The 12,940-nt window shown below is 38.7% G+C and overlaps 1 protein-coding gene across 2 annotated transcripts in view; it reads right to left on the bottom strand.

Moving 5' to 3' along the window:
• RSPRY1 (ring finger and SPRY domain containing 1) overlaps positions 1-12,940 on the bottom strand; it is a 44,171-nt gene that overhangs the window by 20,625 nt on the left and 10,606 nt on the right. For both annotated transcript variants that reach the window (XM_045442842.1, XM_045442841.1), the window contains exons 2-6: positions 10,475-10,979; positions 4,819-4,871; positions 4,022-4,134; positions 2,599-2,725; positions 1,493-1,551 (exon numbers count right to left, since the gene is read on the bottom strand). In XM_045442842.1, coding sequence (XP_045298798.1) covers positions 1,493-1,551; positions 2,599-2,725; positions 4,022-4,134; positions 4,819-4,871; positions 10,475-10,824 — 702 coding nt within the window. In that variant the 5' untranslated portion in view covers positions 10,825-10,979. The remainder of the gene's footprint in view (positions 1-1,492; positions 1,552-2,598; positions 2,726-4,021; positions 4,135-4,818; positions 4,872-10,474; positions 10,980-12,940) is intronic.

Here is a 12,940-nt window from a genome sequence, read left to right as displayed (position 1 = left end):
AGAACCACACATTACTACCAGGTTCCAAAATTATAAATGATGGAATGAATACCTTATGGCTTAGTTTTCAGTCTGTTCTCTGCAAGGAAATCCACAAATGCTAATGGTAGGTGGGACAGCGCTCTTTAAATTACATTTAACTTCACATCACATGTGTTCATCATTTAAAGAAAAACCTACCTGCTTAACATCACACCTTCTCAGAGCCATCCTTTACCGCAGCTATGTTAGCAGCTTGCAAAGGAGCTCTAGAACATCAGGTGATTCCTACTCACTTCCCTGGGGCTCAAAGGTTCTGCAACTCTCATGCAACCACCAGCATGCCCTGCAGCAAAGCCTGTTCGGTACCCTGCTTCCTGCCATACCCACTCTCAATTCCTCAGTCTGGTTTTTCAGGCCCAGAGCCCTCCCCATCAGGATGTTCAGACCTGTCCTCCTGTCTGTAAACACCATCTCCTGAACAGACAATTCTCTGTAATATGCCAGGAGCATGGTCATTTCTATCTCTGAGCTTCTGCTGGTGATGGGCCCTTAGCCAAAACCCATTTTTCCTTCCAGTGTGCACAGTCAAATCCTAACCTATGATGTGACCTAGCTGAGATGCCACCTTCATCTGGAAGCCTGTCTCCCATGGCTCTCCTGGCCCTTACCACCGCCATCTTCCACCTCCCCATCACCTTCTCAGTACTCTTATGGCACTTAGTCTGAGAGAGAGGATTTTGCCCTTGATCATGCCCCGTCATAAAATGGAGGCTAACTGTCTTGTCCGAGTAGTTCTGTTCCCCCAGTTAACCAGGAAACTTCTTAAGGGCAAAGGACTGGTTATACTACTTTTGTATCCCCACAGGGCTTGCTTAGCATAGTGGGGTGTGTCTTAGGTACATATCATATAAGTATTGAAAAATAAGGTCTTTCAGATTTTGAAGAAGGCCAATGCTCAGGAGGCCTGCAAAAATAACTTTAACAAATACAGACCAGTCAAGTCTGCAGTCCAGCAGTGTAAGAGATCTGACAGCACAACCTCAGCAAACCGCAAGCTTCACAGACAATAGATCAAGTACTCCACGACAACAGTTATAAGAGCAGTAGCCAGAGGGGGAGGGAAGAAGTGGAGATTTATATGCACTGGCAATCTGACCTGACAGTTTCCTGGCTTGGAATGCCATGTAATTTTGTTTCCGCTGCAGAGGTCCCTACTACCATTTGGCCGACCCTAAGGACACACACACAAAAGCCAATCACAGCAGCTATCTTAGGACTAAATTTAAAACCAGACCAACTCAGCTGCTTTTGCTTGCAATAAATTCCTCTCCCGCCCTCATTTTTTTTTTCTTTTTTTTGAACATAGGAGGGAATAGACAAACACTCAGGAAACACCTGCAAATAAAATTTATAACTGATTCCATTCCCTGTGCCAGTGGTTAAGCTGGCAATTTTGAAAAATGCACAGTTGTAGATGACTAAGAATAACTGGCTTTGATGCCTCACTTACCAGACACTGTAGCAAATATTCCAGTATTCCTGGGCTAAGTAAGCCTATACTTGCAGGACCTGGACAAACATAACAAACACAAGATACAATGAAATGGGCCATATTCTTTTTCATCAGTAACTAATAACAGTAAGATTGTTTTTTAAGAACTCTTTGACAAGGTACTCTCACGCACAGTGTCTTCTTCAAGCCTCCTGCTCTGAGGCAGGGAATTACTGTTTCTATTTCACAGCTGAGCAATGGAGCCCACAGTGAAGTCACTCATTCTGGTGCATTTGGGGTGCACATGGCAGAATCGGAGGCAGTACCCACAGGTCCTGATTTGGAATCCATTGTTTCTTCCACCATACAGGATTCTAACTAGCTGAGCTCTTCACCTGCACTTTGATGCTAACTTTCTAAAGTGGGTAATGTTCATAAACAAGTTAAATATCTGCTTCTCTTCTCAGGAACTGCTCCAATGACAGTTCCTTTTCTTCTTCTCCTACCTTGTAGGTCTCTATTATCTAGCTAAACTCTATAAAGTGCATAAATGTATATTACCTATTATATGCATAAATATATACCTCCATAATCTTTATTTATTATACTGAATGTAACCTTTTATTCTTAATTTTAAAGCAAATGAGTACAACTTTTTCTTTTAAATGTCTCTCTGGGGGCGCCTGGGTGGCTCAGTCAGTTAAGCATCCGACTTCGGCTCAGGTCATGATCTCCCAGTACGTGGGTTTGAGCCCCATGTCGGGCTCTGTGCTGACAGCTCGGAGCCTGGAGCCTGCTTCAGATTCTGTGCCCCCCTCTCTCTCTGCCCCTACCCCACCTGTGCTCTCTCTCTCTCTCTCTCAAAAATAAACATTTAAAAATAAATAAATGTCTCTGAAAATCCTCAAAGCTAAATTAGATTGCATTCATCTCTTTGGACTTTGAGTACTTTTTTTCCAGTTAGCTCTTGTCCCTCAGTATTAATTAAATTAAATTAAATTAAATTTTTATTTTATTTCTTTTGAGACACTCCTTTCTGATACAGGTTTGATTAAAGACCTGCAATCTTCTCCATCATGTCAAAAAAACTGAAGATCTTTCTTGGTAGAGGTTTCCAGAGTTACCTGCTAGTTTCTCAGCCAAGCAGCCTAGGACTGCAGATGTGTTCCTGTGTTTAGCAGGATGACCTGAGTCCTGGCAAGCTACTTCTCCATTTAAATTGAGAATTTCAGTCAATTTCTGGAGTGCATCCTAAAAACAAAAATGTACAAGGGAATTTGGTAAATATATCATCACTTAGGTTTTTTCCTCCAGGGGAATCATTTGAGACAAAAGCTATAGCCAGTTATGAAATTAACTCAGAATGCACCTACAAAATGATACAATGTACCCAATGATATCAATGTTATTTGATCAACCTGGAAGTTTTCTTACATGAATTGCTAGATTCTACTTCATTCAAAATGTAGGGGCGCCTGGGTGGCTCAGTTGGTTAAGCGTCTGACTTCGGCTCAGGTCATGATCTCACAGTTCGTGAGTTCGAGCCCCACGTCGGGCTCTGTGCTGACAGCTCAGAGCCTGGAGCCTGCTTCAGCTTCTGTGCCTCCCTCTCTCTCTGCCCCTCCCCTGCTCATGCTCTCTGTCTCAAAAATAAATAAATATTAAAAAAAAAAAAAATGTACCAGTTGTATTAAAAAAATATGCTGTTTACTCCTGAATCATTAAACAGACTAAATCCACTCAAATGCCAATATGATTGATAATAATAGGGTCTTAGTGATGTTTAAGTAAAAGGTTACTTACATTTTTTTTTTTTTTTTTTTTAATCAAGCAAGAACAAAGCTCACCAGAGTTTTTTGAGGCAAATTATAACAGAAACCTCTCATAAGCCTAGGTAAAGGTCATTTCATCAGTGACTGGGCCAAAGGCTTTTCTCTTCTGTTCATAAGTTTTTCCATGTTGTGCCCAAATGTCTGAGGCTCAACCAAATGACAGATGCCAGCACCCAAAATTAAAAAAAAAAAAAACAAAAACCCATTCCATAGAAGATATGGACTAAGGCAATGAAAGTTTGATACTTTTGTTCTATTTAAGGAAAATCAAGGTCATACCAATCTTTAATATGTTAGAGTAAGACTCACAAGGGCTTTTAGTATAATAGCTTTTTCTCTTAATAGGAAACATTAAAGAAAACCTTTTGTTATGAGGAAATTTGTTTAGAGACAGGTAAGAAAATCAGCTCAGCAATTGAACATCATCTTCCAACTTCAAGAAGATTGCTGTTTCAAATATAAATGTTTTAATTTTTAACATTTTAAAATTTTAAACCAAAGCTTTATAGTAAGTTAGTGATAGAAAGAGGATGTAGCACTTCATTAGAAATAAAAAAGTTTACATAATGCCCCTCAGTCAATATTCAGTCAATATTGAATGAAACAGACCCCAAATGTATAAAGAGGAAATGCATTATATCAAAGGTTCTTTGTAGGCATTTATCCTATGTTTAAGCATAGGTGACAGTTTCATTAAAGAGAAGTATTAACTTACTTTAGTGGGCAATGGACATTCATCTAGTAACAATGTTATAACAGCTGGTCCCAGTGGATCTTCCAATGGAATAACTCTAATTAAAGACTGGACAACATCCAACCATCCTTCATCTAAGAGCAAATCAATAAGATTATATGGTAGAGCCACTATTTCTAAAATGTGAAAATATATCACTTATAACACAAGGTGACTTTATATTAAAATAGAAACACTTTTGGCTTTCATCTTGTAGCTTTTAAGCAGTTAACATTTGGCATAGACAGTCGTTAATTGTAGTCATCACGGTAGAACCAAAGATTCTTAATTTGCAGGAGCCTGGTGATTTGGGGGCATCTTTATTTGGAGAGAATTGAAGCTATGGTCCTGGGTTCTCAAATTATAATTAAAATAGTTTTCAGCATCTTGTTTATAACATAGGAGCGTACAGAGAAGATTAAATATCTGAAGCAGTTGGCTCTACTTTCAGAATGATACTTAGGAAATTAAGGGCCAAAAAACTACCCTTCCCATTCTGGAAGAGTTTTGGTCAAAGATCTGTCAATGCTCCCCCAAGTTCTCTTTTAATAATTTAGGTGAAATAAAACCGTTGCTGAGAGGTGCAGCTATATATTCAGGATGCAATATATAGTGATTATTAATTTTTACCTTTGGATAGGAAAACTTCTGCACACGTAAGGCTTTTAATGGTCATGTGTATTAAGTACTTTTGGAATCTTTTATTTAAAAAAAAGTGGTCATATTTTCCATAATTATGAATTCATTAGAAAATATTTTTTAAAAAATTTGAAAAATACCTGTTTCTGCCATTTCGTGCAATGTAATCATTGAATAGGGAGGTTCCTGATCACTGAAAAACAAATAGTCAACACATCAAACTTGAAGAAATAAGAAATGACAATTCCAAATAAAAATTCAAACTGACAGTGTGGTATAGAAAGAGAAAGAAGAAATGAACATGGAAGGTTGTGGAGAAAGAGATGGAAGAGACAACTGGAGATACACGCTGTGAGGACAAATATACACCACATGTGTTCATTTTCAAGACCAAGACCATCATCTGTGATGGCCCACAAATAAAAGGGGCGGGAGGGCATAGGCACGGACCACCACATGGCCTGGAGCAAAAGCATGGGACTAGAACTGGAGACCACAGAACTACTTTCAGCTTTCCTCTAGAGGCCCAATGCCAACCAAGATGAGCTAGGAAGGCCAAAATCATCTTCCTCCAACTTACCTCAAAGAAACACCAGGAAGGGAGATTACAATCTCAACTGAGGATTTATGGAAGCAAGCGCCTACATAAACGTCTTCATTTTTAAGTGTTCTTCTGGGAGATAACACTAGTGCTTAAGTTTCATAAAATGGCAGTAGAAGAAAAAGAAACCAAACTTAATCAAGGAGATATTTAATATTGTAGATGATGCTCTAAAATGGCATTATAAACTGTAATTTAGTGGGTTTTCAATCTGTGATCCCAGGAATCTTAAGGAAGTGCTTTAGGGGAACTTCACTAATGAACGAAATATTTTCCATCAAACAATGATAAATCTAATTACTTAGATCTAATTCAGGTTTATTTACATATCGTGGCTCTCTGCTTTACTATGAAGAAACCTGTAAAAACTATTGTTTTCAATCATTTAATCCTCAGAATACTCTTATGATATGGAAATTATTAAGTTAATTTCAGGTATTCATTAGGTACTGGTTATCTGACATACCCTGTACCTTTCCATAACAAGGGAAAATTATCATTTAAAAGATTTGCCTTAGCGGCACCTGGGTGGCTCAGTTCCTTAAGCGTCAGACTCTTGATTTCAGCTCAGGTAATGATCTCATAGTTTGTGAGATCTAGCCCTGCATGGGGCTCTGAGCTGACAGCATGGAGCTTGGGATTCTCTCTCTCCCTCTCTCTGCCCCTCCCCTGAATGCGCGCACACTCTCTCTCTCTCTCTCTCTGTCTCTCTCTCTCTCAGAAGAAATAACAAATAACCATTCAAAAGATTTGTCTTAAATGATGTAACTGACCAATTACAAATATTTCTGGAGAGCAATCTGGCAATAATGAAATTAAATATCCCAACAATGCCAGAGAAACTATTAACACAGGTAATAGATGTGTAGGAGATTATTTGTCATAATGCTATTTGTAGGAACAAAAATTTGGAATCAATGTAAGTGACCATCACCAGATAACAGGATAACAAAATATAAGACTTTCAAACATACAAAGGAATAATCTGCAGGACTCAGAAGCAGTTGTAGCTTGATACACAGCAACACAGGTCTCAAATAATGTTGACAGAAGTTAAAAACAAAGATTTATGAATCACTTATGTAAGTTTTTAAAATCACACACAAAATACTATTATAAACTTCTTATAGAGACACTAATATACATATGGCAGGCAGATTGGAAGAAAATAACCTTAAATTCACGAGAATGGTTACCCATTGATATTTGGTTAGTGGGTCAGGCAAAGGGGACAACGGGATTAGGGAAAAAGGAAAGAATAATAAAAATGTGGTAGAGTCAGTGACCAATGAGGACTACAACACCTCGATTCTACACAGATACACTTTAAGGACACACACACATCCTTACATTCAAAAAACAAGATAAACTTCTCTGTGGAACAGAAATGCAGCAGAAATTCCTGGTGGGACGCAGGAGCTAAAGCTGCAGGACAATGGGGCTCACTGTCTGGAACTAGACAGAGGTGACCAGGAGCTCTATGCCTGCAGGGTAGGTAATGGGGACCAAAACCACACCTGTGCAAGGGATGGAACAGACTCAGGAAGTGAAGCTCAGATGGGGTTCCCCTCTCAGTGAAAGAAGTTGGAAAAAAGTTAGGAATGACAATCTGATATCAAGCTGCAAGTCTCCAGTGACAGAAAAGGCAAAGAAAGCCATGTAGCAGTACTCAGGCTATGGGAACGCAGACCTGCCAATTTTAGGTTAAGTTGTAGACTGAAGGTAGATGGAGATAACAGCAAAAATGACAGGAAGAGAGACAGAATGACAGAGAGGAAGACAGAACACACACACACACACACACACACACACACACACACACACACACAGTGAGGAAAAAACTTCTATCAGGAGGAGTCTGTAACTTAAAGTCCCAAACTATACGAGAATAATATTAATACCACTGACAATTTGAGGATAAAGTCACTCCCCCCAAAAAAAAAAATGCAAATAAGAGAACTTCAAAACGACTTTGAGTATATTTAAAGTGTGTTTCCTATATAAGCCTCTCACTACAGCTTTAGAAACTGCTCCCCTCTCTCAGATCAACATCATCCTTTCCTAAGTAACAAGCAGAATGAGGGGAACAATCGATACCAATTATTCTAAAATTGTGACATCTGCATACATCCTTTTAGGTATATTCTTACCAAGTCCATCAGTCCTATCTTCCACGGTTAGTTTTAACAGCCTTATAAACTTTATAGGTATGAAGTTCTTCTCCTTTAGTAGATTCTGAAAAACAAGCTACAGTGACTATGTTTGTAACTGTCTGAACGCTGTTTGGCCATTAGCTTCTCGAACAGGTCCCGTCACACTTGCTCTACATCTGCCTTATTTGCTCATTCTCAGAAGAGTTATAGCTATAATTTGGTATAAGCAGGTTTACGGTAAAGATGACCCTATGACTCAAATGTATGCTATTTGCCTCAGGTTAGTGAATTAGTTGCTTCATCAACAAGTTCACTTATAACGTGTAATTTTTTCTAAAAGATTGGAGATAAATCTCCTACTCTGCTTCCATACTGTCTTAATCACTTTCTTAAAAAATACGGCAAAGCCTATTCTGTACTTCTCGAATGGGCTTAAATAACACTGCTTGTGGTTTCCTTATTTGGGAAGGGAAACTTTTCATTATAATTTTATAGCATGTTTTAAATGTCACCATGCAGAGAGGCACCTGGGTGGCTCAATCAGTTAAGCGTCGACTCTTGATTTCAGCTCAGGTCATGACCTCACAAGGTTGTGAGATGGAGCCTTGTGTGTGTGCACCCCACCCCCACCCCCTAGGTGCAGGTCTACTTAAGATTCTCTCTCCCTATGCTCCTGCCCTGCTCACGCGCTTGCATGTGCTGTCTCTCAAAAACAACACAAAACAAACAAAAAAAAAACAGGCACCATGAAGAAACTTTAACAGTTTCTAGCTTCTTGACTGAGTTTGAGGGATGTAAATGGCATAGATTTATATTCAATAAATAATTTCTACAAACATATGAGCATTAAAATTCATAAAATTAACAACAAAACAAGAGCTGTTGGTGAGGATGCAGAGAAAGGGAAACCCTCTTGCACTGCTGGTGGGAATGCAAACTGATGCAGCCGCTCTGGAAAGAAGTGTGGAGATTCCTCAAAAAACTAAAAACAGAACTATGACCCAGCAATTGCACTATTAGGTATTTACCTAAAGGATACAAAAATACAGATTCCAAGGGGGTACGTGCAACCCAATGCTTCTAGCAGCATTATCAACAATAGCCAAATTATGGAGACAGCCCAAATGTCCCTTGACTGTTGAATGAATAAAGATGTATATATACAATGGAATATTGCTCAGCCATCAAAAAAAAAAAAAATAATCTTGCCACTTGCAATGACGTGGATGGAGCTAGAATATATTATGCTAAGTGAAAAAAGTCAATCAGAGAAAGAAAAATACATGATTTCACTCATATGTGTAATATAAGAAATAAAACAGATGGATATATAGGAAGGGCAGGGAAAGAGAAGAGAGGGAAACAAACTACAAGAGACTCTTAACTGACAGAGAACACACTGAGGGTTGATGAAGGGAGGTGGGTGGGAGACGGGCTAGATGGGTGGTGAGTATTAAGAAGGGCACTTGTGATGAGCACGGGGCGTTGAATGTAAATGATGAATCACTGAATTCTACCTCTGAAACCAATGTTGTACTGTATATTAACTACAATATAAATAATTTAAAAAAAGAAATAAAAAGAGTCTATCCACAGTATAAACAAAATTGAGTCAGATACCAGAACTGCTTCAAAGGCTGGTATTAATAACGTTAGGAAGACCTTTCTGAATTGGTTATGGAGAAGATTTATAAGAACCTCCTTTCCCCGGCCTGTTCTACAGCAGATATTAAGATGTACAAAATAAATTTATTTTTATGAGGGAAAAAAATTCCCCTCAGAATAATATGCACAGGTATACCTTGCTTAACGCTATAATTTTGAGGAATTAAAACTAGGTTTTATAAAAGTGATTATCAAATATTTAGATACTTAAATTTACTAGCAGATATAACTTTAAGGCAAAAAGAACCCAGATATAACTTTAAAAAAAAGTTGGGGCACCTGGGTGGCTCGGTTGAATGTCTGGCTCCTCTTGATTTCAGCTCAGCTCATGATCTCGAAGTTCATGCGATTGAGCCCTGTGTCAGGCTCTGTGCTGACAGTGTGGAGCCTGCTTGGGATTCTCTCTCTCTCCCCTCCCTCTCTCTCTCTCTCTCTCTCTCTCTCTCTCTGCTCTTCCCCCCTGCTTGTGCTCCCTCTCTCTCTCTCAAAATAAATAAGCATTAAAAAAAATACTATCATCTACTGAGTGATTGTTATGTGTAAGGCACTATTCTAGATGCTTTACATATATTATGATAATCTCTGTAAGAAAGACATAATTTCCCTCTTATGGATGAGGAAACTGAGGCTTAGAGAATTAATTCGCCCACTATTATGTAGCTAGTCAAGGGGCTGGGCCAAAATTTGAAACTTGGTTGATCATGGTTCTAAAACTTTTGCTCCTAACTACTGAACTGCAGTTAAGTTAAAATATTTTTTCAACTTGAACAATGTTCTTTCATTTCACTGTTATTCAATCTGGGATTTCATACATATAGTTAGACAAAGCAGGGGAGAAACAAAACACGTACAGGTGTGCCCTGCAGTTTCAATTTACAAGCCTCCCAAATGGATCTAAGATGGCCAAATAAGGGATACAAAAAGAGAGGAGGACGAACGCTTTCCTTGATCTATGTCCCTACATCACCAACAGAAAGTGCACACAGCCATGCTCTCGGAAAAATAACTCATCTTGAATCTCTGGTCTGTGGCGTAGATAGGCAAGCAAGATAAGAATCAGTCTTTGTGAAACCATTTCCTATTGTAGCTTGCAACACAAACTCGCTCCTTATTTACTACATTCCCTAATAAAGATCGTAGCTTTGTGTTTTCTGCTATTGAAATGTTTAGATATTTCCAGACAGGAGTAGATGTTAGCAAGTAAAAATATCAAAGCTTATAATTTACTCTGCCATCAGAGGAGAAATAAAATATTCTCCCTTGCCTTATGAGCTCAAGGCTTGGTGAAGAGATCCTAATGAAGTGAAGGAGTCAAAGGTTATGGTTCCTATAGAACGCTGTCATCTCATAGGAGGTGGCAAGGAGTCAGATACTTACTTGTCTACAAGAGTCCGTATGACTGCTAGTGTGTCCAGCACTAGTCCATCTACATTTTGTTTCTTTCTCCTTGGCTCATGTGGTCCTCGGCCCCTCCTTGGTGGCCGAACAGGGTCCCGGGGCTGGCTCCTCATGTCAGCAGTGGGTAATGCACTGTTCTCGGCTTGTTGCTGCTGGGTGTCAACACTATCTTCCGCTCCACTGTCATCTCGGCAGATACAGGAATTACCCATGGTAGCAGTGGCACCTCTAGTCCCCAGGAAGTGGGCTATGTGCTCCTCAAGAGTCAACAGCAGACCCTGGCCAAGGCTTCTGCTCACTAAGAACACGGCCCAACCAAAGACAATCATTTAGATAGTTTTCAGTTTTCCAAGTACTGTTTTCATAATCTGGAGTGGAGGAACTTGCATTCTATTTGTTTTTAACAAACGAATATGGAAGAAAGTTGCAGAACCAATCTCCAACATTATCAATTACAGGGAATCTGGGTCATCCAGTGGCAGTTCTAAAAGAGAAGAAAAGAAAAATGCATCAAAGATTCTTGGTCATTTAATTACTCACAGTTTCTAAGTTTGATTTTATAGGCATAGGATTATAGTGGGAAATCATCTCTGGTTATTTTTATAGGTTTCCGACACAAAGAGGTACCTTTACATGAGGGAATTACAATCAAGATCTTCTTTTTAGCATTACAACATAAAGTTGATTGCTAAACCATATCCTTGTAAACCACACAAATTACCACTGATTTTTCCCCCCAAAATCCATATGCATGGTTCTACCTATGCAGAAATACATTAGAAGAATGTGTGCTGTTGTTGCAAAGACTCCTTTAATGGATTAAAAAAAAAAAAAAAAAAAAAAGAACTGTTTCCTTTTTAAATTTAAATGTATGAGAAAAGTTAATATTTCAAATAAACTAATTACAGATGCTTATTTTTTAAAAAAAAGTTATGATACAAATATGCTAGCACCCATTTGGTATCAAGGAGAATAAAGAGTAGAGTGTTTCACTTGAATGCAATCACCAAACTGTACACGTTTCCCATTTGGAGGCACTCTTGAGAATTTACAGAAATCATACAAGCAGTTACAAAGTTTTTCTGTTATGTCAGCAAGACTGTTTGGAGAGAGGCAAATATACATTACAAAGTTACATTTTCACAACGATGAGTTTTTTGTACAATATGTCTGCTGCTACTAAGTTACGAAAGAGCACACCCATGATCTTTGTCTAAAAATACTGACTAGGCACCCTATGCCTACACCATGCTGGCACTGGGAGAATAAAAATGAACAAGGCACAGTCCCTGCCCTCCAGGAATTCATGGATGGCAATTCTCATCCCATACAGTCTGGTCATCAACAAAAACCTAATGATAGAACCACCTCCTCATTAAACTGAGAAAATCTGGTTAGGTCTAGAAAGGATTTGGAAGAAGAAAACAGAAGTGGGAGGGGGTTGGCAATAGAAAGTAAAAAATCATGCCAAGACCCAGAGACAAGACCCATAAGGACAAAATGGACGTATAAGGAATAGAGACTAGTGTGTACTCTCAACATTTGGTTATTTACAATTAAATCTGTGTATATTGAGCACTGGCTCAGGAATAGCTATAAATAAAATGTGTAATTCAATGGAGCAAGAGAAAAGCAAGAGAAAAATTAACTCCATTATTGGGACAGATTTGCAGCAAATTCTTTTAAATATTTGCCTAGTTTAATTACTCTTCATGGGGGAAAACTAAAGGAAAGGAGATGGAGATAGAAGATAGATGGAGACAGAAAGCCTTTACTCATACATATAATAATCTAATATAACCCATAGAGGGAGGGGGAGGGACAACAGAAGGAAGAGGAGGGAGGGATGGGAAGAAAGAAGAGAGTTAACAGACAGTATCTCTCTCCAGACTAGCAAGATAGCAATGGCTGAGCCAAGTAATACCATAGGTATTTTGGTTCTCCCCAGTCAGGCTGTCTTTCAAATTTGGAGGTTATACTTAAAAGGATGTGACTGAAGTATAGGTAGGAGCATGAGACAAGGACTCTGTTGGAAACAGCTTCTTAAAAGAGAATCAACAAAGAGTTGAAGTAATACCATTCCCATTACTGCAGGGACCATGGTACACATACAATTCCCCTCAGAGAGTAGATAACTAAGAGATCTCAATGCTTAAAAGGACAAGAGACAGAAATCAGAAATAAGGCTTTAAAAGGGTCCCTGCTATAAATTTCTATTGCTCTTATAAACTATGCTGCTAAGACCAAAAAGTAACATATTTAAGAAGCAGTGCTCCAGCCCTTCTCACAGAAATTTCAGAGAAGACACTGTTGGAACAATTCAGACGAAGCGGGTAAAGAACCCGTTTTCTGATAGGTCTGCCCAGTTGATATGCCACTAGAGCACTCCCATGAAATATCAAAGAATTATATTAAAAGTTTTTTATCTGTTAACTTTTTAATGTT

The sequence above is a fragment of the Leopardus geoffroyi genome, chromosome E2, assembly GCF_018350155.1.
Source record: "Leopardus geoffroyi isolate Oge1 chromosome E2, O.geoffroyi_Oge1_pat1.0, whole genome shotgun sequence".
Classification (NCBI taxonomy): domain Eukaryota; kingdom Metazoa; phylum Chordata; class Mammalia; order Carnivora; family Felidae; genus Leopardus; species Leopardus geoffroyi.
The sequence above is the reverse complement of the archived record's forward strand: the minus strand, read 5'-3'. Positions and strand labels throughout refer to the sequence as shown.